This window comes from Aulonocara stuartgranti (assembly GCF_965226115.1).
Source record: "Aulonocara stuartgranti genome assembly, chromosome: 11".
NCBI lineage: Eukaryota > Metazoa > Chordata > Actinopteri > Cichliformes > Cichlidae > Aulonocara > Aulonocara stuartgranti.
In genome coordinates this window covers 15086258-15112492 of record NC_138947.1, presented here as the reverse complement: position 1 = coordinate 15112492, position 26235 = coordinate 15086258, and the positions used below count along the sequence as shown (strand labels likewise).

The 26235-nt window shown below is 41.8% G+C and overlaps 2 protein-coding genes across 4 annotated transcripts in view; both read right to left on the bottom strand.

Annotated features, from left to right (window-relative positions):
* Positions 1 to 7070, bottom strand: part of clstn3 (calsyntenin 3) — a 30969-nt gene extending 23899 nt beyond the window's left edge. For 2 of the 3 annotated variants that reach the window (XM_082552798.1, XM_082552799.1), the window contains exons 1-5: positions 6675 to 7070; positions 5722 to 5788; positions 3263 to 3385; positions 1694 to 1904; positions 1311 to 1519 (exon numbers count right to left, since the gene is read on the bottom strand). In XM_082552798.1, the coding sequence (XP_082408924.1) occupies positions 1311 to 1519; positions 1694 to 1904; positions 3263 to 3385; positions 5722 to 5788 (610 nt within the window). In that variant the 5' untranslated portion in view covers positions 6675 to 7070. The remainder of the gene's footprint in view (positions 1 to 1310; positions 1520 to 1693; positions 1905 to 3262; positions 3386 to 5721; positions 5789 to 6674) is intronic. The other variant, XM_082552800.1, reaches the window with a different exon arrangement.
* A 330-nt stretch (positions 7071 to 7400) lies between these two features.
* On the bottom strand, positions 7401 to 25121 carry lpcat3 (lysophosphatidylcholine acyltransferase 3). The gene is made up of 13 exons (XM_082552242.1): positions 24989 to 25121; positions 21759 to 21866; positions 19521 to 19627; positions 18965 to 19058; positions 18749 to 18786; positions 16406 to 16584; positions 16167 to 16275; positions 15970 to 16056; positions 15574 to 15737; positions 11330 to 11477; positions 10892 to 11047; positions 8875 to 9018; positions 7401 to 8788 (listed from the first exon to the last, which is right to left on the bottom strand). Exons 1-12 carry the CDS (start codon positions 25071 to 25073, stop codon positions 8899 to 8901), a joined length of 1395 nt encoding a protein of 464 aa, XP_082408368.1. The 5' UTR covers positions 25074 to 25121; the 3' UTR covers positions 7401 to 8788; positions 8875 to 8898.
* Positions 25122 to 26235: the final 1114 nt, after the last annotated feature.

Here is a 26235-nt window from a genome sequence, read left to right as displayed (position 1 = left end):
TGAGAAGCAGCATTAGATAAGGGCTTCATATTTATAGAAACACAGAAAGGAAAATAAAATGTCTTCTATCTGAAATAAGGGTTTCTCTCTTTCTCCTAATGCGTCCTGTTAAATGTGTTACTTTGTCAGCTGTGTAATGTGTGCTTTTTGTGTCATAAATCTTTTAAATGCTGGCTGAACGACAATAAAAATGTTGGGGTACATTTCTAGGGAGGAAAATCTTACAATCTTACATCTGTTGAATAGCTGTAAATTCAGTGTAATGTGGATTTATGTTGAAAACATATGTATCCCTGATGGTATCATGCACAGGAAATCCACTATAAAACTCAAACTTCACATTTTCAAATCAGTTTAACAGAAAACCTCCAAACTCCCAGGTGACAGATTTGAGAACATTCAAACTCAGTTGTTTTTTAAATCTATCGCATAAAATAATGATCTCAATGTTTATTTCCATTTAAATATTTCCCAAATCATTAGCACTTAAGCTAATGAATGGATGTTGTGGAAACAACTCGATAATTAGGCAAAAATAGTTGATATAAAGAGTACCTGTGATTACTGAATCGCTCTTGTATGGGATCACCTCTGAGGATTTTGTCATCAAAACATATGTAATCCACTGGGACACTGAGTCCTCAGGTGTCTGGAGTACATTACACGTTGGTTAGGAAAAGTTGCTTGAGCGAGGGAATAATAGTTGCGCTTATTCATAATTTAAGGGGAAAGGTCTTTTGACTGCTGAGCACTGTGCTTATCTCTTTTTGACATCAAACAGGGCAGTAAATTTTGAGGCTCAGTTCCTGATCTCTGCAGAAAGAAAAGAAGCAAGCAAGCGGTCTTTCTTCACAGTTTTGGGGTTATACAAACCCAAATATACTCAAAAATACAATTAAATAAATAGGTGGATTTTACACAATAAGCCCCCTTTAAGCCGAACAGCTGTTGCGATGTTGATGCAGAGACAGAACAATCGTCCGCCCACACAAAGTCTATTTTAACATCTTTCGGTTTCTACCTGAGAGGAGAAGAATCATAAGTGCCTGCAAATCTTTTCACTCTGTCGCTATGCAGCAGCGTCTGGTGTGTATGTTCTTCATGTATTGAGGACATCCGGAGTTTAGCAGTTGAATACTGATCCGAATATTGAATTTTGTTATTCTATTTGAAACCACGGCCACCCAAGAAAGAGAGAAAATAAGGAAATAATATGGTGACTGGCAGGCATATTGTATTTTTCTTGGAATCAAAGGGGAAATATGGATTAGTCTATGAGGCTCTAATTTGCAAAATGAGATTCATCTCACCATCGTTGTCAATAGCAAAGGGCACATTGGGAGTGATGATGTCATAGAAGCAAATCTGGCTGTACTGCGGGGAGCAGTCGGCATCCAGAGCCTCCACGCGTACGATTCGGTCAAACAGACGCCCTTCTGGGACAGAGGCCTCGTAGCGACGCTCAACAAACACGGGGGAGAACTCGTTGACGTCGTTCACGCGAACGTGCACGGTGGCCCTGAGGAAAGCAGGAGCGGGAAGACAAACAAGTAGGGAGATTACTGGAACAACAGAAAGCAGTACTGGATGCACAGTTTTTACAATGCATAGCTAGAAGAGCCTCAAACACTGACTTTGATTATTGCTGAAAGGATTAAAAATCTGTCTAAATTAGGGGGGGTGGGGGTCTAACTTGTGGGATTTCTTGCTGTTGACTCCATCAGGTCCCTCTCCGCAGTCGTAGGCCTGGATGGTGAAGCTGTGCTCCCGCTGGCTCTCACAGTCCAGCGGCTCCTTGGACCGAACCAGACCCTCACCGGTGGAGCGGTCTAGGACCACAGCTTCAAACTGGACCGAACCGGATCCCGAGGGGCCATTATGGACCCGGAAGCCACAAATTTCACCTGGGTGAGGGAAAGGGGGGCGGCGACAGATAGTAGAATCAATGATTTATTTATTAAATTCTTTATTAAAAAGAAAAAAGCATTGTCTGAATTGGGAACTCTACACTAATGCGAGGTTACATAACTAAACAGAGCGGCTTTGCATTGGCTTAGCTTTGATTGATGAGCATTGATTGGTTAAGCTTTACTCGTTATCTTTAAAGCACTCCACGCTGTGACTCCATCATACGTTTCTAAGTGTTTGTGAACTATATTCCTCCACAGTACACCTGAGATCCTGCAGCACAGCTCTGCTGCAAATCCCCTGGTCCAGTCTAGACTAAAAATGAAGGCGATCGTGGCGTCTCTGTTCTCTGAAAAAAAGCTTCACCGTTCAAATGTATCTTCCCAGCTTTGAATCTCTGCTAAAAACTGTGCACATCTCCTTCAATCAAACAGTTATTTTAATGTTTTCAGCAGCAAAAATTCAATTTAATCAACCCACTGTCAAGTTTAAATAAGTTATACTGCATAAATTAGGACAAACAGATCACACGTGATCCACAGTGGGAAGGGAAATGTCCCACAGTGCTACATTATTGAACCAACTGTGACAATTTATTGTAATATTCAGCAGATTGTAGGTCACATCATCCATCCTTACACCAGAAATGTGCCGATAACTATCTAGATATTGCTTTAAGTGGCACTTTATCTCACGCTGGGAGTCATGATCAGAATAGAATGAAACAGATTGCAGCTGCGACTCAAAATGAAGCGGATCTTCCCTGGCTGACATAAGTCGAAGGTTCATGCGCAAACAGCTAATTTCCTCTTCATTCTTGACACGGGTCCAATAAATTTCAGGGAGCCCCTGAGTAATTTAAGTTGATCTTTTATAATTTGACTGAACATAGTTATTTCCAGGTCTGCAAGTGCAAACACGATAACCTCATTTCATCAGGCTGCAGAGCGCCGCTGACTGCTCCTGCAACGAAGGGTTGAATTACACTATGATGGTCTAAAAATAGTGGACTCTGTGACTGAATGCATTGCTTTTAATATAGGGACCGTCTGTTGGGAAATATGGCTGGAAATGGCAGCAGTCTGACATCTCGAAGTGAAAAATGAGCACTCGTGTTTACTAGTAAAAGTTCAAGTACGTAAACTGACATAAATAAACCTCAAACTGGCCTCAGAGCTGCAGCATCAATCTGTTCATAAAATTAAAGTCACATCATTTCCAATTTGACCCAGTGAGATGATTTCGGTCCGGCTACTCGAGCAGATGATTTGACCTATTTTACCGCAGGCTTCACATCAAAAATGTTCGCATCAACTTAATGCTCTTCCATGCTTCTTATTGCAGTTGGTGTTACCAGCGTAGTGAAGTGGAGCATCTTTGTCGAGGGCAAAGAGAGGGGGATTGAGCAGCACGGTGTTGTCGTTCTCCATGACAATCCCCTGGTACTCTGTCTCGATCCATGGCTTGTGCTTATTGGCTAAACGGCACAGAGAGGAGGCTTTGGGTTAAATGGAGCAATTAGAAGGAACCAATGCATCTATTTTTAACTCTTCATTATGGGTGAGGACATGGTGAGAGTGTGCACGAGTGGGAAAAATACACGATGGATGTGAGACAGTCTGAGCACGTTCACAATCTCACAGTTCGCCCCCCAACCCCCTTTTTTCTTCTCCATCATGGACCACCTGCCCTTGTTCATGTCAAGCACCACTCTGCACACCTTCCTGTCTGACAGTGTAATTAAAGCCAGTCAGATTTCTCCCTATCACACACACAGAGAAATATACTTCTCATATCAATCACCTAAACTGACCTGCCACAGGCGCCTCACAAAAAAAACAGAGTCAGAATCAAATGCCTCAGGTTTACTCTGAATTTAACCTTTAATTGCAAATTAATTATTCATCCTGGTGCTGAATGTTCTGTGCTGAGTGATCAAAGGGCGAGTTAATGAGCCAGAAGGATGATGATTTTACACTCCAGCAAAGAGCAAAAACAAAAGCCGGAGTGCCCTCCCTCTGTTGTCCTCAATCTCTTAACACAGAGTCTGAAATCAGACACAGGCAGACTTTTGTTGGCAATCACTTTGTTGTCTTCACAGTGAGTTTTCTCCATAAAGTCTGACTAGAACTAATTTTGCTGTCTCGTCTGAGAGAGGAGAGGGAACAGAGGAAAAATGCTCCTGGTTCTGAATCTGATCGCACCGCTCTCCCTTCAGAGACGGCGCCGGGGTGTCGTGTGAAAGTTTTCTGATTCTTCACAACACAAGACGCTTTTTATTGTCGAACTAGCTTAAGAACATTGGAGGAGGTATTTCCATTTTACTTGCTATTACACTTTTTTAAAAAAGCACGCCGTAATGTATTTTTCATTTAAGCCTGTCACGCTCCGTCGCTGTATCTGAAAATGGGCTCGGACTCACCAGCTATAATGGGCTTTCTGTTAAAACTGAATTTGCTTATGAGGTTTTGTTGTGCTTTAATGAAACTGCATGCAAAGACGTGACTAAAAACAGACTATTTTTAAAAAGATATGCCCGTTTCTGTCAAACCCCTTCATCTTCGGGTGTGACATTATGCTGCTTTGTCTTGAGTGTTTTTGCAGTTAAGTGGTTAATAATTAATCCACATATCAAGAAATTAATCAAGAAATTAGGCAGATTATGTGACAATGAAAGTATTATTAATTGCAGCGATAGCTACATATACTTTAATAGAAGGTTTTTATTTATTTATTTATTTTTACATTTTCACAAATGTCCAAATTATATATGCATGCTTTCATTATTTAATATGACATAAAAGAAAAATTACTGAGCAAAAAAGAAGTAAGGAGCACAAATGTGAGCGTGCCAGACAGTTTGTAACACCAACTGGTTCAAACCAATTTTAGCTGGCACCAAACACATACTGAGGTTTAATACCCAGCCCTAATCAAAGACATTCATCCTCTCCTCCTCCTCTGTTTCCATGGTCCTCTGGTGTGTCTCTTTTTTGGTCATTTATCTCCTGCCCTCTGTCCCCTCTGCTGATCCCCCCTCCCTCCCCTGCCCTGCCCTGCCCTGCTATAGCATTAATCTGAGCATCAGGCCTGTGGATTACATCCCGGATTACAGATTGAGAGGCAGCTCACTCCATCTCTCTTCCTTCTCTGTGTCCCCTGGCACTCCTCCCCTCTCTGTCACTCTATCGCTCCACAACATTTACCCACCCCTCCTCACCCACACACAGAAATAGCCCAGTATCTCACACTTTTCCTCTTCTCTTTTCCCTCGTGTCACCTGATCTCACGTACCACCTCTCTATACCCCCCCACCCCCCACTTATCAGCATGGATCTTTTCGGCACGTCCTCTCCTGTCACAGCTCCTTCTCCTCTTTCTCTCCTAACACCCCCCTCCCACCACACCTCCCCATCTCTCTGACACTCCATCTCCTTCAATCTCCTCATCTTCCCTGCGTTTCCACTCCTCTACCTTCTTCTCCTCTGACATTCTCCCTCCGCCCGTTTCATCCGCCTTTCCTTCAACACGATAATCACAGGAACAATGATGCTGAAGCAGAGTCATGCTTCTCCAGAATGATAAATCTGCTATAGGCGGGGGAACAGATTTATAATTTTCTCAGAGTCACACCACAGGCGACACAGACACACCGGGTCATGAACATGTATGAGGGCTCAGACGTGCTGCTGAACGAGCGAGGCGTCGAAGCTGTAAATAAAGGAACAGTTCGGGCCAAAACAGCCACGGTCCTGCCTCAAAACCATCATCTCAATACTTCACAATTAACAGTCAAAAGGATGAGGAACTGACCTTTGTTGCCAATGGCAACCGAAGTCAAGCAAAGGAGGAGGAAAGAGAGAAAATTCATTCTGTCCATCTGAGGGAGCAAAGGAAAAAAAAGGAGGGGGGAGAGGGGCAACAGGGTGGGGGTTAGGAGAGAGGGGGAGGAATACAGTACATGCATCAACAACTGATCAGCAGTGAGAGGAGACAGGAACAGTAACAAGACAGAGACAGATCAGGCCTATCAACTGGTGCTGCCTGTGTGTGCGCAAAAACATCACTGTGCAAGAGTCACGTATGTAAGACCTACACAGCAAAAAAAAAAAAAAAAAAGAGGCTACACAAGGAGGAACATGAACGATCGAGAAGCTGTTCACCATCACGAGAGTGGCGTGGTTTCAGCTCGAGAGCCCAGGATAGCCTGTGGATCACATGCATACCTGCTCAGGAGTGTGTGTCAGGAGAAAAGGTGGCATGTGTGTGTGTGGCAGTGTGGGTGTTTTCCCAGGTTTTCATTGTGGATTGTTGGAGCTGAAAACCCCTCAAGGACTCATTCTTCAGATGTGGCTGCAGCTGCATTTCCCCCCCCCCCCCCTAACCTAACCTGATATAAGAAACCTCTATTATGTTTTCACCTTCACTGCTGCAGTCCTCGAAAAGCTACAGGACAGCACAGATTAAACCAAAAAAAAAGAAAAAAAAGAAGGAGGCGGAAATATATCACAGAAGAGTCCATCTGGTCACAGGTTGTTCAAGGCTAGACACACAAACACACACATTCAGGAGCAGAAACATGCGACTATGCGACAATTTGCAGCCGATTTATATCACAGCCTGCCTGCACTGACACACATTACTACACAGCTCCGGGTACATGGCTGCCGATAGCCATGTTCAGACATCGCATCGGGAACCCGAGCAGGCTGAATGTCGCAGAAATGAAGGTCTGCTTGAGCAGAAACTTGCAGGTCTGACATTACCGTGCTGAGTGCGGTGATGCTCCTGGTTGGTACCCTGCCTCTACGCTCGCAGCATCCGCCTCTCACGCCCCTGCCGCTCGGCACAGCACGGCAATCCCCCCGCAGGCTGCAAACGACCCAGTCCTCCAGGTGGAGACGCACACAGGCGGATGTTCTCAACAACCCAAGACCCGGACAGGAGGGTTAATCTCCAAGGCTGTGTGATGAGATGCGAGGAGGATGAAGACACCGATGGATGCCCTTGTTTTTTTTTTTCTTTTTTCGGCTCTACGGAGGAGGAACGGGACCAAAAAAAAGACGGTAGGAATATTACGCTGACGTCCCCTCCCTCTCGGCGTTTCTTAACCCGCCCACACTGCGTCCTTCTCCCTCTCCATCTCTCTCTCTCCGGCCCCCACCAGCTCCGTACCAGACTGCTGCTCTGGCTGTTTTTTGCTGTTGAACGCACATTGAGAGTGACTCAGACCTCAACACAGCAATCCATCTCATCACGTTTATCCCCCCCCCTCCAACAAATAAAAATAAACTCCAGCAGTAGCATCATGGTTAGATGAGTAACACACGAGCTGCCCCATAGGTTTTTTTTTTTCTGTTAAGATTTATTTTCGGATCATTAGTTTTGCCACACAAACCTCCCATGTCCACACTGCAAAATGACGTCATGTCACCCCCCTTTTGCCCCTGTAAGGCACATGAAAGCACAAACATATGAACTACAGCCAGAGGTTGAAAGCAGCATTTTATTTAACATTACAAAAAAATAATAATAATTACCCTCCCCATCTCCTTTGCCACATACATTTTTTTTGTTCCTTTCTACATCTTTTAGGAGTAAGGCATGAAGAAGTCTCTTGGAATAGCAGTTCACATCAATTAATAATCACTGTGTCATGTATAAATATTACCAAAAATCTGGGCTGTCGTTACAGCGAGGTTCGTCCTCTCCATGGGTGTGCGTGTGTGTGTGCACCGGCCTCAGAGGCAGAGGCCTTTCTCCAGCAATGCATGGATCAGACATAACAGCCCCCCCACCCCTTAGAATAAAGGAGGCTTAGTAGCCAGGACTGTCCCCTCCCCCCCCCCAAAAAAAACACCATTTTATTAGTTTGCTTCCAGTTCAAAAAAAGAAAATTGCACCCCCCTCTTAAAAAAAATAAAAAAAAGCCTGTTTCTCCCCCTTTTCATATAAAATCAGAACACCAAAAGAAGCAAAACAATTAACTGTAGTGACTGTAGGGCTGTTCACTTTCACAACTGTGCATTTTCAGAGTCGAGGGGCTTGAATCGAGGCAGACAGAAAGACAGATTGGCGTAAACAGAACAGAGGGAGAAGAGGAGATGTGGCGAGAAGAAAACCATCACTGAGGAAAGGCTGGAGAACAATGCAAATCGTTTCATTAAATCTTATCCAAAGCTACAAAAAAGTTCATTTTCAGAAAACATGTTAACTTTATAAAATTCAATTTTTTACCCCCGCCCCCAATAACAAATCAAATTAAATCCAGAACAAATGTACTGTAAAAACATTCATTAATACAAGGCCATTTAGAGTTGGGTGTTAGTGTACAGTGTGTGATTTAGAGTGCTTGTATAACCACTGGCAGCCATTTAGAAAGAAGAAGCCCTGATGATGATGATTACCATCCATCTTCTTATACATGTCGTAGCACAACATCAGAAAGTGTCACATGTGTGCTCACACTTCCTGCTCAATGTGGACGTGAAATAAAGAATGCATTTATAAAAAAAAAAAAAAAAAAAAAAGAGCCAAAAACAGACTCTGAACCCATGACTTGTGAGCGTGTGCAGTTCTGTGTCGACAGCAAACGAGTCCCACGTGGTGAAATTTTAAAAAGAAAAGACAAAAAACAGGAAATTGCTCCTGACTGGCTCACAATTAAACCCCTGTGGCACAATGGTAATTTCCTGTAAACATCTCTCCAAATGTTTATAAAAACACCCTCCCCGCCTGAAACACAAAAATATATAGAAATTTATTTTTTTCTTTTCAAACATGGACATATATTACTAAAAGGCCTTAAAATATTTTCCGTTCTGCTCCTTGGAAGTCGCAGTTCCCTTAAGTGAGTATTCAGTCTCAACGATGGATGGACCTGAAGGAAACAGACATGTTAAAAACCAATCCACGCACAACTGAAATGTCTTTATTTGCTTAGCAAAGCTGTTCAAGTTTGCTTACCATGCCAAGTTTTAGTATCAAGTCTTATTCCTGCTTCTTCTCTCTCCCCTCGTTTTTAGGCACCAGCGCCTTACGGAGGTATGGCATTATTAAATATGCTACTAGGAAGAATAGGTGACCACAGAAATAAACAGAAGAATACACCTGAGGGGGGAAAGAGAAAGAAGATGGAACAGTCAAATCACAACCTGCACGTGCAACTCTCAGTTTCTCTCTGCTGAAACCTGCCTGGCTGCTTTCCAGCTCTCAGACCATCTGTGTAACCCACTTAGCCACTCCATTTCCTAAATAAATGCTTTTTTTGTGCTTTGTTGCTGACTGTTCCTTATAAATCTCCTTTAAGGCAGTACAGAAAAGAAAGACGAAAATTCAATCCCATCAGTCTTTTCAGTGGCTTTTCTTTTCATCGACGCAGCGGGAGTTCTGACACGGAGGCCTCTTGGGGGGGGGGGGGGGGGGGGGGAAGAAAAAACAAAACAAAACAAAAAAACAACACACAACAAACACCCACCACCACCACACACACACGGTTGTCTGGCAAGAATAGTAACTTGAAACTTTTTGCTGTAACACAATGTGACAACACACCGAAAAAGTGCCAATCGTTGCATCATGAATAGCTGCAGTTTTTTAGCACCCGATAAGCCTTCAAGTTTAAACTTCACCGCCTCCGGTTCTCCTCTAGTCTGAGGTGCTTTGTATGTTGCACAACAAAAGATGTGAAATGGCACAAACAAAAATCGTGTTTGTGTTCCTCACAAATGACCTTCCCGGGGTCGAGTTCATAAAAGAGCTTTCAGCGCAGTACTTAAGGTTTTGTTATTGGCTGCTGCTGAAACGCTGCAGAAAAATTAAACAGACACAGACGTGGTCAGGTTTTCCGCCATCGGGGCAGCACAGCGGTATGTCACAAACAGCAACTTTGTAAACACAGCAACTAGTTAATATCATAAATCCAAAGATCACTGCACACTAAAAAATAGCAGCCTTTGTGGCTCAAAGTGTGTATTAAGCATTTAATATTAAGATAATATTGCACATGTTCATACACGGCATGCTTTAAGGGACTGATGTGGTTGAACTTTAGTCCTACACAGAACTTTGAATACCCGCATCTAAATGTTGTAGCTGTGTACCGTCACCAGGGGGCAGTGTCAAACACACATGGACTGTCTGTTGAGACTACTGTCCTCTGATCAGGAGCTAAGCTAAGGGACCCACAACAGCACAAACACAGTGAAGTGAAACAGTGTTTCAGATAATGAACACCGCTCCCTGCAGCTGCTCATCCTGCTTTTCTGATCTTTGATCATTTTTGCCATTTTGTGGACAACTATGCTCTCTAAATCAGCATTCTACCATCGAGGGTTTTTTGTTTGTTATTTTTTTGAGGACAGCATGTGAGCACATCTATATTTGATAGCTTGACTTTGCATAGCCAAATACAAACACCCGTAGCACAGCCACCACAGGTGGGACGCAGAATCGCTGCAGGTGGGGTGTGGACAAATATGAAAAATAATGAGTGGAACTAATTTGAATAAATGATTTTTTGTGCCTAAGGGAAAGGAAACAAAAGTTAACTCGTGCTATTATGATCATTATACTCATATGCTATTATTTTTTATTGATAGGATTCATAAAACTGTGGTTCTGTCACAAATATCTGTGGGTTTGAATGGAGAATATTCTTATCTTAACTGAGGGCTTGATAAAAAGAGTTTGAGAATCACTGATCCACGGACACAAATGTGGCACCACAAATCCACTGAAGTAGGATTGAAAGACCGAAGGTAGGGTTGGGTTCACATCTACACCTTTACAGGGAATTTTCACCTATTCAGCACAGTTAAATTCCAAATTGTATTTAAAGAGAATTGACTTGAAAAATAACATGTTATAGTTGAAACTTCCTGTTCAGCGTGCGGCTAAAATGCATGAAATGCTGCCCTAAGTCAATGGTAAGTCAAAGAGAAGTGAAAGAAGGAACCAAGAGAACTGTGACTTCTGGATTTACCTTGAGCCATTTGTCATAACTGAAGATGGAGAATGCCACTAGAGGATACCCCATGAAGAGCCAGTGGATAAACTGCTGGACTACATAGATGAGTGGGTAGAGTGCACTGTTGGCCAGCTTTGTCAGCACAGGACTGTCCCTTACTAGTGCCTGGGCCTGTCACACAAACACACACAGGTTACATCAAGATAGAAGAATGAATCTATAACCTTAAGTCACAATTATTCTCATTAGTAATGTGCATTTAATCAATAGTAGCAGACTATTGTAGATTCAATAAGAGCATCACCACTCCGTTTATAACAGAGCTAATGCCACAGTTGTAATCAATAGACATTAAATGCAACACTCTTAGTTTATACAGAGCACAATCACTACTTTCTGAGTAAAACGTGCAGCTCGAGTTACAGGGTGCAGAGCTGGGACTGGGTAACTGACCTGTCGCTCCACGGTGATGATGAAGAACTCCATGGAGAAGCACAGGATGTACCCGGAGTGAAGGCCGTGCCAAATCGATAAAAAGAAGAGCGTGGCCACATGAGATAAAGTCTTATTGCCCAGGAACTTCAACCGCTTGAACACATGTCTTTGTAAAGAGGAAGGAAGAGGAAAAAAACAATAATAAAATGAGCTGGCTGTATCCACAACCACAAATTAAACAATAATTTGTGAATATTCATCCACTTTCCACAAATTGGACACACAGGTTCATGGTTTCTACCACATTACCAACTACTTCGCTCACTTTAGTTAATTCATTTCGACTCATTTTATGACACAGCACTTTATTTTCAAAAGATGACAGACACACACACACTCTCTCTCTCTCTCTCTCTCTCTCTCTCTTAATTACTTTTTTCTGTCTTTGAGTTACATATCTGCTGCTCCAGTCATTCCCCGTTAGACGAAAGAGGAGTCTGAGGGTGTGCTGGTTAAAATAGATCTATACAGGTGGATAAAACCACCTGCTGATCTACTGGGATTTTACCACAAAAATCCTCTATGATGGCAGTTCCCAAACTCTGGGCCACAGAGCGGTACTGGTTCTGCAGCAACTATGATGCTAACATGTCAAAATGGACCAAAAATCTCTGAGAAATGTTTCCAGCACCCTCTTGAATCTATACCAAAGTCTAAAAGGGGATGACACCATGGTAGTAGAGTAGAGGTGTACCTAATAATGACTGCTGGTTGAGCTCTCCCTTTTTTCTTTAAAATTCAAGTTCCTGTTTTAATAACAAAACATCATTTTTAGTGGTGTTTTCTTTGATTGACCTCTTTAGGGGACAACCCATTTCTTATAATAGTGTCCAGGTTCTATCCCCACCTATCACAGCTGAGATGGGCTCCACCACCCAGGCACCTGGAATAAGAAGTGTGAAAAGAAACTGATGGAGCTTAGTTTGATCCTTCTGAGATTTTTAGATTTAGTCAGTGTGACATTTTCAGGTTAAATAAACCTTTAACTGTGCGCGTCTTTCATTTAGTCTCTTATAAAGAAGTTAGAGTTATAGATTATCTCTTTAACCGGAAATCCAGGCTGCCAAACATGCTTAATGCATCAGCTGTCACGCTGGCGAGCACTCATTCACCTTGAATTTGTGGTTGCATAGCAACTGAGTTATATTAAAACCCAACAACTTTATGTCCTGTACTAAAAGGACTAACTGTGACCCAAACTGGAACATTATAACAACTTAAAAATCAAACCTCAAACCAGAGTTTCTTCTTCTATACTGCATACAGGTGAGAAGCTGCAGTGTTAGCTGAATGGAACAGGACCAGACCAGGGGGTACATGAGGTGGTGCTGTGTAAAAGCTGATAATAATCAGATATTTAACAGCATCCATCCTCCCCACTGTCAATCGCACAAACACGAACTGAGTGATCGTGAATACCAGGACACAATACTGTTTGGATCCAATAGTAACTGAATATTCAAAGCTTTGGCTAGCTGGAGGGACACAGGTGTCTGATTTTATACTAAGGACCCTATCTAATGTTAAAATAAGGGCCATGCTGTGATTTTGAATAGACTGACATTTCCAAAGGTCACTCAGAGAAAGCTAGAAGTGGTAAAAATGATGGTTGGGAGGTTGGCAGTGATGTGCCACTCAGTGAAATAAGCAAGAACTTGCATGACAGCCAGTAATGTCTATAGACTGTAGACGCACAGAATAACAAGAAATCAGAACATCAGTGATGCAGCAGCCCATCCAGTTCACAATCATTCACAGTTCAGTTTATTGTAAATGCAACCTTGACCACAATATGGGTAAAGACTTAAATCAGAGTTGGAAAATTAATTTCCCCAAGGGGCCACACGAGAAACTGGGACTGTTGTGGAGGGCCACACAAATAAGCTTATAGGAGAGTTTAGTTTATTGGTGAAGACCTCGACAACAGTCCCAGTTTCCAAAAGTTAATTGTTTAAATTCTGACCAGTGCTGTAGAGGAGCAGTAACTGTGGACAAACGACTGACTGACAGACTGACCGACCGACAACAGACATCTTACCATGGCATATGCTGGTCCTTCAGCCTGCCGAACTAAGAAGTATCTAAAAAGTCTTTGAAACTTTACTAAAGCTAACTAGGTTAGCAACAATGATGTTAACTGAAGGAACGATGGTCACAACTGGGAGTGACAAAAATGATACCAAAGCTGAAAACTCAACACTTCCTTAATGAACAAAAATCCAAACACATGAAGGTTCGTGACAACAAACAGTCAATTCTTTTGCTACTTCTTCCTTTGTGACACCCGTACAGAGGGTGAAACAGTCTTAAAAGAGTAGTTACACAAGCACAAGTCCTGACACAAGCAGGTGTAACAGGCTTTCCTGTGTGTTCTTAAAAAACACACACAACCCCCCCAAGAAACGCAACACTTTCCAAGAAGTCTGTGCTTCAGTTAAGTCACTGAAATTACATTTTACTAGCTTACTATTAGTCTGTGTCAGACACTCATAAAGTTTACTAGCTAAACCTGCTACTGTTGGCTAAGGCAGGAATCCACCATGTGATCCAGATACAGTCACCTCTGGCAGCAGAACATTAAAGATAGCAAAGGGCAAATTGTTATCTTTAAGACTTGAACTTGTGAACCACAAACCAAAAGGTGATGTCACAGTGGCTATGTAGATCTCACATATAGGGTCTATGGGACAGATATACACTTGTAGCAATTGGGGGGAAAAAAAAAAAGAAAAAAGAAAAAACAAACAACACCACAAAGACTAAACCCCAGATCTGTGTGGCGCAATGAAGACACCAATGATTGTAGTATAATGCACGGTGTTTTTTCAAATCATTTCAGGTCAGACTGGCTTCATTTCATAAGCACATGACCTTGCTGCATGTGTATATATTCAAACCACAGTAGTGGACTGAAACTCCAATTAGCATTTTATTTTGAGGATTTTTCTGGAGGTTTTTTTTTTTTCTTTATTTGGTAAATGGCCTGTATTTGTATAGCGCTTTTACTAGTCCCGCCTAGGGACCCCAAAGCGCTTTACACACCCATTCACACACACTAGTGGAGGCAAGCTACAGTTGTAGCCACAGCTGCCCTGGGGCAGACTGACAGAAGCGAGGCTGCCATATTGCGCCATCGGCCCTTCTGGCCAACACCAGTAGGCGGTAGGTGAAGAGACTGGGGCTTGAACCGGCAACCTTCCGATTACAAGGCAAACTCCCAACTCTTGAGCCACGGTCGCCCGTTATTTGTTCTAAATTAAAACCTAAAGCCTGACATTTTCTGCCTAGCAGTGTGGCACTTCTGAATCTGAACACTTAACATATGTTCAGACGACCCTTCTGTATAAATATTTTATACGCGTATGAGAACGCTGAACCTTTCGCCGTCGTTTCCCTAAGGTTTGTGACTTCTTGCATCTTTCATGAATTTAATTGCACACCCCTCAAAAAGATCAGCATAACACAGCCTCACATTAACCAGTGCATCTGAAGCCTTTCATTATTAAAACTTCTCATGTGTGCGCCAGGAGTAACTCAGAAGTGGTGCATTTTAGGCTAAAAATACGACTTCCTTTATAGGTTACACAATGAGCCCAGCAAATGTCAAGCCTGTGATACATCTACCAAATGCCTGAAAACGCTCCATCAACTAGTTCCAATATAATACCCCCTTAAGTCCTAATTGACTTTATAGGTTGCATTTCTACATCCCAGCCACTTTAATTTCCATTTGAGCCCGTTTCTACTGCCACTCTACATCTGAAGGAGTGTCGTGGAGTAGAAAGAGAAAGTAAGCGTGGGTTGGTTAATGTTGTTAAAACAGAGCATGAAATAAACTGTATGTTCAGTAAATTGCTTTGCGCACTGCAGCGGTTGTCGTAAAACTGACACGCTTTCAAAGAATTTCACGCATGAATCTTCAGCACCAAAACTGTCAATAATTGTCTTTAATTGCAAAGTTTTAAAATCCTCCCAGCATGCCTTCACCCACCTGTGTGAGGATTCTTTTATTGTTAAACAGCAGAAAGGCAGAGGCTTTGGTAATTTATTTATTCATTTACTGACAGACTGGCAAGTATGCATATTAGATTGGGCTGTTATTCCTCCCTCTTCCCATTATCATCCAAGCAAATATTTAACTTTTATAGCATGGCTTTGCATACCAGCTAGAGAACGTCTCAGATTTCAGACTGCACACTGACCTGGCAGCCCAGGCGTTTGTGTTGATGTTGAAAGAAGAAATGGTTCCTCCAAAGAGTGGCGTCGTCTCAAAGAGCCACACCTTCATATTGGCGCACGCGTTCCACTGGTGCTTACCATCCACTACTCCATTGTATCCCAGTCCAGTTAATATGCATACACCTTCCTGTAACACATAAAGCGTGCACTTTACTGGCTCATGTAAGATCACACCATGAAGCACACAAACCTGATTAACTGGGACTTCACGCTAAATGAGGTGTGCCTTAAAGAAATGTATGAATGCATGCAAAACTGGCGATACTGCCGACACCTTCTGCAGTTTCACATTATTGAAGCTTTATTAGCTTTTAGTTGTTTGCAATGAGGTACTTGCTCAAGATCAAGAGTCTACTTACCGCTATAACCCAACAGCTGACATATTTATACAAAATGATTTTGCCCCACAGGAGAATGAACACACAGCGATACCAGAATGGCTGCGCCTGTGGAAAGCAAATCGTTTTGCAATTAAGACATTAAAAAAAACAAACAAAAAAAGAAATCTTTTCTTTGTTTATATCGTGATTATTGGGAATGCCATTGCTGTTCTCACCTCATACTCATCTGTTAAATAGTAGCTGTCTGGATAATGAGGACTAAATATCGCATATATCACCAGGCAGAGGAAACCAAGAGCAAACCTCTTCATAGCTGGTACAACACTGAGAGAAATAAGGAGAGATAAAGAGACTTTAATAATGTTAACTGAAGGGCTTTGATACTGGGAAGTTGCTTTCCCCCCTTTTAAAGAGATCTAATAAAGGATTATTGTTCAATTCATTTTTCTTTAACCTGTTGGGAACTTTTCCAGGGCAGTCGGTGAGCTCCCTCGCCACAAGTCTTTGGTAGCTGCGCAGTGTAAACTGGGGACCCACAAGGAAACCGCCATAGAAGTAGGAGAAGCCGCACACCTCGAGCAGCGAGGGCACGGACCGCAGAGCTGACTCCTTCTGCTCTGCGCTCAGCTTGGACTGGAATTTAAAGATGTGGCAAGTAAGCAAGAGGGAAAAACAAAATGGACATTAAAAGGCTCAGAATAAAGGCAGGTTAGCAGACATTAAATTGAATAAAAGACAAATAGGGCTTCACTAAATACTCATTAACTGACATTCAGCTGACGGCTGTAAACAGTGTACTTGAGTATGACCCTTAGCATTCAGCTGCAGTACTGAGTAATGACATCGATGCAGATAAGAGATAAAAACTGAGTTAAAAGCAAAAATCCTCAGATTAGAAAGAGAGAGCAGTGTGGGTAATTAACAGCCATCACAGATGTGCCAACAGCAAAAGAGAGAATTCAAACTAAGCGAAGGAATGAGGAAACAGTAACACCTATTGTTGTAACGTGATTATTAATGGACTGTTAGGTGAAGTCAGGGAAATGGGGAGACGCATTAATGAGTCTGGAGTAACATGAAGAAAACCACTGTAGTGATAGCACTACAGTGCCTACCACAGTACAGAGCTAACAGAGAGCCTGAGCTAAGTGAGACATAAAGCAGAGAAGGCTGAGAAGAAGATCAGCGCAGATCCTCCCCACTATAAAGATTTCTTATTATGTCGCTTTGAGCTGCTGGTAGACCTGCTTTCAGTCCTTTAGTTTCACGTCGTTTTAGTAGTGTAACAGGAATATCTGCTTCCAACTGCCCAATGCTTTGCAGCGCCTGAGGCAGTCCTACTACTATATACCAACTTCTTACAATTGCAACAATTGTTTGTTTTGCAATTAGTCCTCATGTTGCTGAGGACACTGGGCGCTTGGTACCCATTATGCCTCAAGTCCCACTGGATTAAGCCTAAAGCACATGAGCGCACTGTAGTGTAGTGTCATAAAAATGGCATGGAGAGGCATGCAGCTCCGCCTCTGATCATAAACTCTATATCCCTCGTGGAAACTGTAACACTGGCGTATTGTTTGCCGTCTACTTCGGTTACTTCGCTACACATCTGTATGAAACCTGTAGGCACCAAAAGGCATTTCTGATTACTTCCTATTTTACTATAATTATTTAACTAAGTACACCCTTACGTGTAAGTGAATTAAGAGGGCAAGTAGCTGCCACGTGGTGATAATCAAATGTACTTTATTTAACAGACCATCAGTAAGTGAGATTTTGGGTAGGCTGGTATTCTGGAGAACATAGTCTTCCCAGAGGTGGACAGCTCACTAAATTCACCCCAAAGTCAGACTGCGAGATGCTCAGGGAAACTTAAACGTAAAGGTCGTATCACTACGGTTATGAAGAGACTGAACAAGTATGGCTTATCTGGAAAGAGAAAGCCAGGAGAAAGCCTCTTCTCTCTAAAAAGAACATGATGGCACAGGTTAGGCTTGCAAAGTCAGAGCTGAACAAACCACAAGACGCACAGGTAAAACAAGCAGAACGTCAGCCTCATGCCAACTACTAAACACAGTAATGGAGGTGTAACGATTTGGGCTTTTTTGCACCCACGTGACATGGGCACTTTTAAGTCCGTGAGTCGGCCATGAACTCGTCTGTGTTTTTCAGATTTAAAGAGTCAAATGTGAGGCCATGTGTCTGACAGCTAAAGCTTGGCTGAAGCCCAAGGACGATGTTTCCAGGCAAAGCAAATCTACACTGAAAAAGAAAATAATCAAGGTGTTGCAATGGCCCAAAGTCCAGACCTCAACCGCGTGCTAGGGTGGTGGTGGTGAAATGCTGTGGTGGGACTTTACAGAAGCATAAACAAATGCATGCAAACCTCAATGAACTATAATAATGTTGCAAAAAGAGAGCGCAGCAAAAAGCTCCTCCACAGCGATGTGAGAGTCTGATAAAGTTACACAGAAAACAATCATTTCAAATTATTTTTGCCACAGGTGGTTCTACAAGCTGCTGAATCACGGGGTGAACTTTTTCCACAGGACTGCACAGCATACAATGAAAAGTCTTTTTCACATGACTAAATATTTTCTATAATTAACTTTTTACGCAAACAGCCCTGCTTGTGTAAACAAAACAAAAAAAACGAACTTAGAGACGTGACTCTGCTGATGCAGAGATTAAACCCTCCCCCACAAAAAACCCAATACAGAAATGACTGTTACATGGTCTAACAAAGATAAATGTTAAGAAAGCCTCTAAGCTAAAGCAAGACAGAGCAATAACTCACTGGTTCCTTCCCGCCATCATAGTAATCAAACGCCAAACCTGCAATCAGAAAAACACAAATTTGTCTATGAGACTATGGTAAAGGCACCGTTACTGTCAGCAGCACTTGATTAAAAACAGCTTAAAGCATGTAAAGGCCCCGCGTGCAGCCTTTCAGGAGGTTGTAATGACATCAGCAGGAAAAAAGGAAAACGATTACTGGGCTACATCAACTCACCGATAAGTTTAAGTGTGAGGACACAGTGTGGCATAGTCCACTTGATGTCATACTCCTCTGTGGCTGTGTAATAATACCCCGCTAGTAGGTATAACTGTAGGAAGATGGCATTCAGGTATCAGATATAGGGTGAGCAGCTGTTTTATTTTTTTAGATTTACAGAAAACCTGAGGAAAGAAAGGACTCACAGGAAGCTGCTTAAAGTTTGAAAATAGAGTTGGCACGTTTCTTTTTATGAACGTACTCGTAGTTTGTCAGACTATGGGCATCATAAAGCATGTAAAAAGTGCCACTTCCTTACAGGAAGCGTGTGAATGTGTTGTAAGATTACAGACCTACTTCAATAAATGGAACAAACAGTAGTTAGACATCAACAAGACAAAGAGTAGACCAGAAAATGCAGATAAAGAAATCAGATTTTAAACTTGTGGAACAAACTGCATTAAAAGCGTCCTGTGGATAAAGGAGGGGGCTGGTGCTACAAAGTAAGCCTGAATCACAATTTAGTACCTGCGAGAAAACTAGCAGTGCAGAGATAAACCCAATAAAACCTCACCATTTGAAAGGTAAAGCTGCACAGGATGGCTGTTACTGTCCTTCCCATGAGCCTCAGCATCAGAAATTGGACAAGGACGCATACTACGGAGTGATAGAGCTGAGAGCCTGGAAAAAGAAAAAGAGACGGACACGGTGAGTGGGGGGAAATGGAGAGTGTAGTCAAGTGTGACATGACAACAGTGTTCTTCTTCTACAGTTGAGAATTGGCAGAGACAGAGAGAGGACAACAAGACGATGACATGACAACATCTGACTTGAAACGAACTCGAGGAGAAAGGTAAAGCAACAGACCTGCTGTAAAATCCAAGTGCAGCAACAACAAAATAAAGAAAAGAGAAAGAAATCAATGTTGGCAGTTTGTTTACTACTCCAGCAGACCACTCTCCCAACAGCAAGCACAAGCCACTCAGTTTCTTGGTCTACCAGCAACAGACCTCAAACTGAGGGGCAGGCCCCACTGGGGGTACAAACAGCCTACTGTGGTGGACAGGAGGGGGTGCAGAAGACCTTGCTGCTGCCACAGGAAATTACAGCCTGGATTATTTCTTAGTATTAATTATTTATAAATATTGTGGTAGTTGAGGTATAAACTTTATGCTTTTTAAAGTGGATGTGCCAAAAAAACTGGTCTACAAAAGGTACACTGAGTGTTATGAGTTTGACATTTGTCCTGATGAGCTTTCTGTTTGCCTGAAATAACGTGTTGTTTATTAGTTATCAGACTGAATACGAGCTGGTTTTCTTTTAATAATAATGTAATGGCTGCAACTAATGATTATTTTCAGTTTTGTATTTTTTATTTTTGAAAAACACAAACAAGAAAATGTAACCGTTTCTAAAAGAAAGAAATGCAGAATAAAAAGTAGTATATTATGTGATAGCCTAAAAAAAATTAATATCTTTTGTTTTATTCCAAAAATATTGAAATATTAAAAAATGTTAACTCAGTTTACTATTTTATGAAGGCAAAGAAGAACATCAAATAACTGCGTCGAGCATTTGAGATGCTTTGGCATTTTTACTTGTCCAATAATTGGTGGATCACCTTGGGCTCTGAGAAGCTTTTTATTGCTACTGATTGGAGCAAGAAAACAACTGCCAGGTATGTTTTAATAATAAGTGGCAGCTCGCTGCATCATATGCTACACACGGGTAACAAAGCTGGTTACATACAGGAAATCAATCTACTGTCATAGCTGAAGGGGGGGATGTTTTACTTCCCTGTGACTTGACAAAACTTGATGACTAATCCATAAAAGCGTCAGTGTGGTTTTAAAAGAGGCATTCAAACCGCACTGCATTTAAAAGAAAATGAGGAAAAAGTGCTTTCTGTTCAAGTCCAGCTTCTCCTTTTTTCTTTTTTAAGTCAAAGTGTCTCCGTTCTTAGTCATAAATTTGGACAGCTGCAATTTTAAGGCGTACTTCAACATGTCCACACCTCCGATTTTTTCCTCAGTGTGAAATAAAAAATGTGTTCAATTTCAGAGTAAACCTGACAGCTGCAAATTATGATTTGCAAGTAATGGAGAAAATGATAATACCATCAAAATAATCATAAGTAAATGTAACAACTCTAATACCGGTAAAATGAATTAAAAAGGGTAGCATCACTCCAAACATTCAATTTCAAAATTAGAAACATTTTTTAATGTTATAATATTCCTACTCAATTCACATTCAGATTACTCTGCAACTACTTTTATAATTTGCTCATTGTTTTATCCCACGCCAGTCCCGTCCCAGGCACAGTGCCAAACTTTTTCTAGTGTTAGATGATAGAAAACTGAATAATTTCGCCCTTTTTCTTGTTGGAAAAATTTAAAAAAAGCAATGATTGACTTAACAGATAAAACAACTTGACTCTGAACATCCTGAAAACATGTTGAGAGCCTTAACCTTAGAAATTCTGGCTCGATTCATCCTCAGACTGCTATTTGTTACAATTACACAAAAAAGAAACACAGAAAAGCTTAACCAAAATAAAGGAACAAGATCACTGTCAGCGATTCAACAGGAATGTTAACAATACAGAATTCAAAATCAGGTTAAAAACAAATCTCTAAAAAGAGCACAATCAACAGACTGTTAGATGTAAGAGACACAGATACCACGTTTTGGTTAATAACAGCAAATGTATAGATCCTTTTATGCATTTACGATAAACATACATGAGAGCAATTCACTTCAAATCATAAAAGATAAATCAGGTCTTTGGAGACATGCCACTTCATCTCACCAAAGTTGAATGCTGCTAGAGCCAATCCAGAGAACGTGTGGAATAAATGGATAACTGTGGGAGTCTGGTTGAACAAGAACGACCGGTACACCACAGCAAAGGGATACCCTGCAGAATACACAAGGAGAAACAGGAAAATATGTTAATGGGAATTAGAGTGTGGTTCTTCATATCAGCCGAGTGGGCTACTTTTAATCTCTCCTGGCGCTAGCACCGACCTTCTAGGTTAAACACATGACGTGAGGTAGCGCATAACTAACACTGGTGGGTTTGTGTGCCACGTTGTGAGAAGTCAGGCATCTCAAGGAGAGAGATTACCTCCACGGCGAAAGACCAATTCTTTTATATAGCGTGAACCCTTTTGAGGTGAGGTAACAAAAACGTAAAGATATTTATATGATATAAATCTGAAATGTAAAAGGCTACAAACTGAAAAATTTCTGCATGTTAACTTTTTCTCTGCATTTGAAGGATAATGAATAACAGCAAACCACCATCTGTGTCAGCTGTAATCTGTGAGACGCAAAGATCAAGTCCATCCATCCACTTTCATAGCAAAAAAAATAACAGAAAATAAAACCCACAAAAACAAATAAACTCAAAGTTCTTATTCAGACCGAGTCAGGATATCCACATATTCATTTCACTAATTACTAGTCTAATTCTGGGTCGTGGAACCTATCCCACCTGTCACAGGGAATATCCCGGGCAGGTCACCAGACGACCTGACGGCTCTTCTTGCTTCTTATTTGTACTCGATACACAGTTTTTGTTAAGGTGGTAGAAGAGGTTTGTTGTGTCAGTGTCTGTGGTGGGGACCAATTTTCTGCAGAAGTTGCAGCAACTCAAGTACGGTTTTCTGCTCTGTGTCTGACTTTTCATAATCGAACCATGTCTAAGCTACAGAGGAAGCCCCTCGTTTAGGAACGAGGTCATCTATTTGTTTTGGCTGGTCCTTCTGTGGTGCTGTGGCAACTATTGCAAAATGTAATCTCAAGCAATTAAAAAAAATATTCCAGTAAACAGTGTCTGAAGAGTGAAGCCAAGGCAAAAGTGCCTTAAATTGGCTACCAAGGGGCAACTGCTGGCTGCAAGAAGCGGTCCGACTGTAGAACTCTGGGGTAAAATTAACCTCAGATTCTTTTTAAAGCATCATTTGTATCCATCTATTTGCTCAGGCTAATTTAGGGCTGTGGGAGCTGGAACCTATCCCAGGTGTTAAAGGCCAAAAAGGTGAGATGCACATGAAACCAATCACTTGCCCATCGCAAAGCTAACAAAGAGACAGACAACCACACATTCTCAGAAACACACGTATGGTCAACATGATCAATTTAGAATCACCTATGAGAAACCAGAGTACCCCGAGGAAAAAGCACACACGTACAAGGAGAACATGCAAACCTTGTTCCTGTTCTGCCCTACAACACGGCATTCACTTTGTGTTTATGGTGCTTATTAAAGGCAAACATGGAGGACAAACAGGGTATGTTTTAGGACCTGGCTAGCTCAGCTCAAAGCTTCAGGAATTTAACGTAGCAGTGACAATGTTGCTCTTTTATATCAAGCCTACATTCTGGTTATACTTTTATTAAGCCGAACACGCAACATCTTGCTGCCATACACGTTTACTACCATCTGATAACAGCAGCAGTTTAATACTAAGCTGTACTTTATACACCTCTGTGAGAGAAACATTGGCTTCCAGTGTCTGGTGGCTTAAGAGTTTAAAAATTAAACTGCACACCACTGATCTGTTTAATCCAAAGACTCCAGGAGGACCAAAAAGAACTTTGGGCCGAGTGCCACAGATGGGGTAAGGAAGTCAGAAAGCACTGAAAGACAGATTAACACATTGTTTTTTCCAGGGGTATTTGTAGAAAAGTAAGTAATAGCACCAGCTTTATCCTTTTAAACTTTTGCAATCTGAAGAATCGGGTGAAAAGCCGTTGAATCCCTTGAATGCAAAATCCTACATGCTTCAAGTAGAAACCAAAAGCCCCATTAAGGAAAAGTTTTAACTTTTGTGATGTCCTACACAGCAGTTTATTATAAGTTACTTGACCTACACACAAAAGGATGCACAAGAATGGAACAGATGAGGCAACTTTCGTTGTAGTGTGCAGCTGTTACTAGTGAACTACACTACTATGCAACGCACATGAAGCAACTTCAGGACCGGGGATCGTGCAACAGGTTAGGTGACAAGTTTCCAAACAAAGACTCGTCTGAATAGCCCCTTTCTTTCAGTCTATAGCAGGGCTGGAGTCAGGCGAGGGAAAACAGACGTGTCCATGTGTTGGAGCAAAGTTCAGCAAGGACAGTGTGGAGCATCCTCCCCCACACCATTCACACACCCACATAGGGCTTATTTTGGTGAGGACCCACACGTTCCCCTGCACAGCTTCAGCAACATAGTCTTAAGTTTGAACCCAAAACAGGTAAAAGGTTGGAAAAAAGAAGACCAGCTAAAATGTCCTTACAATTCCAAGGTTTGCAACTGGTCCTCACAAGGACAACTACACGTGAACGCGCGCACACACACACACCTCTGACAGCTCTAAAGTAGTGCTATGTGTTAATCCCAAAGCACTAAACCAACAAATGTAAAGCTAGACTTGTCAAATGAAATTGAGCACTTGTTCCAGTGTTCAGCTCCCTCCTCAGAGTGTGTCTCCTCTCTGCACAGCTTTGTGTGGAAAAAGGGGAGTAAGGGGGCATATTTTGGCAGCCTGTGCTTCTCCCTCCCAACAACACTGCAGCTATTATTGTCGACCTCGGTGCCCCCAAAACCCCAATCCCATACAACAACGAGCAGGCCACACATAGCTCCAAAAAAAGGGCAGAAGAATGCATTTTGCTGCACAATCCTAGCTTCCCGTTAGGCAGTCCCAACAGGTAGAAAATGAATGTAGTTCAGCTGAAAGCCACATGTTAGCCGTTTGTGGTGAGGCTGTGCAGGAAACTATTCTGAGGGTGTGTGCTTCCTGGAAATAAAGCTACTGTTTGAGGGGCAGCCTGAAATTTAAATATAAAGCTAATGTTTTCGCTACCAACACCAGCAGCCCGACAGATAACTGGATAGTGTCACAGCTGAGTGAGCGTTATGTTAGCTGAAACTATTTAACAGTTACACCACCACAGGAGCAGCTCACACCTAACGTACAGGTTGGTGTGATGACCTCTGACCGCGACAACAACCTGTAAGTGAATCGTGGGTAGAAACTCACCGATTAAAATAGATAAAATGAGTCGAATCGCTGGTTCCGGGGAACCTAAAGACTCCGACAGTTGCTCCAGCAAGGGGGCCGCCATCTTTCTTGTGGGCGGAAACGTCTTTTCGCCACAGTTCGGAGAGCTGTGTGGACGCAAACCTCAACTTTTTAAAGGATCCCTCAACGCCTCCTCTCTTCACCTCCCCTTTATGATGTCAACTTTTTTTTTTCGTTTGCTTTCTGAGTTTGTTAAATGAAGATATACTTAATTTATCAAAAAAGGTGGGCATTTGCGAAAAATAAGAAAATAAAGCTAAAATATCAGACGAAAAATATAGTAAAGTAAGATAAATATACATTTAATTATGTTTTTGTTTATGTTTTTTAAGATTTCCATATGTTATTAGCTTTATTACTGCAAGGATTTGTTTTAGTTTAATGTATATAGTGTGGATGTATAAACAAAATATAAACAAAAAGAACAACTGCACAAACATTTATGATAATAGAATAGAATAGAATAGAATAGAATAGAATAGAATGTCTTTATTGTCACTATACAGTTGTACAATGAGATACAGAGCATCTCCTACTCAGTGTAAACATGCTTTGGGGGGGGGGGGGGGGGGGGGGTACAGTTCTGCAGCGCTATGTACATATGGACAGTATTAACATAGGGAAATACATATATATATATATATATATATATATATATATATATATATATATATATATATATATATATATATATATATGTATAATGTACAATATACAAGACGTAAGTAATATGTAATAAATAGTGTTTTGTATATACAGTTGAGTTATTGCACATAGAATTGGTATTGCACAGTGGTGGTCCTTAGAGGAAGTGGGAAGTGGGGGCTGAACTCACACATGCACAGATAACACAATCTGTGCATGTGTGAGTTCAGGGTGGTTATCGCTTTGGGGAAGAAACTGTTTTTGAGTCTGTGGGTTTTGGTGCTGATGCACCTGTAGCGCTTCCCTGAGGGAAGCAGGCTGAACATGTTGAAGCCAGGGTGGGAGCTGTCCTTGATAATGTTTGCTGCTTTGGTGAGGCAGCGGGAGGAATAAATGTCCATCAGGGAGGGGAGAGGGCAGCCGATGATCGTTTGTGCTGTCTTGACCACACTCTGAAGCCTCACTCTATCTGCTTTGGTGCAGCTGCCGTACCATACCGTGATGCAGTAGGTTAGCAGGCTCTCAATGGACGAGCAGTAGAAGGTCAGCAGCAGGTTGGA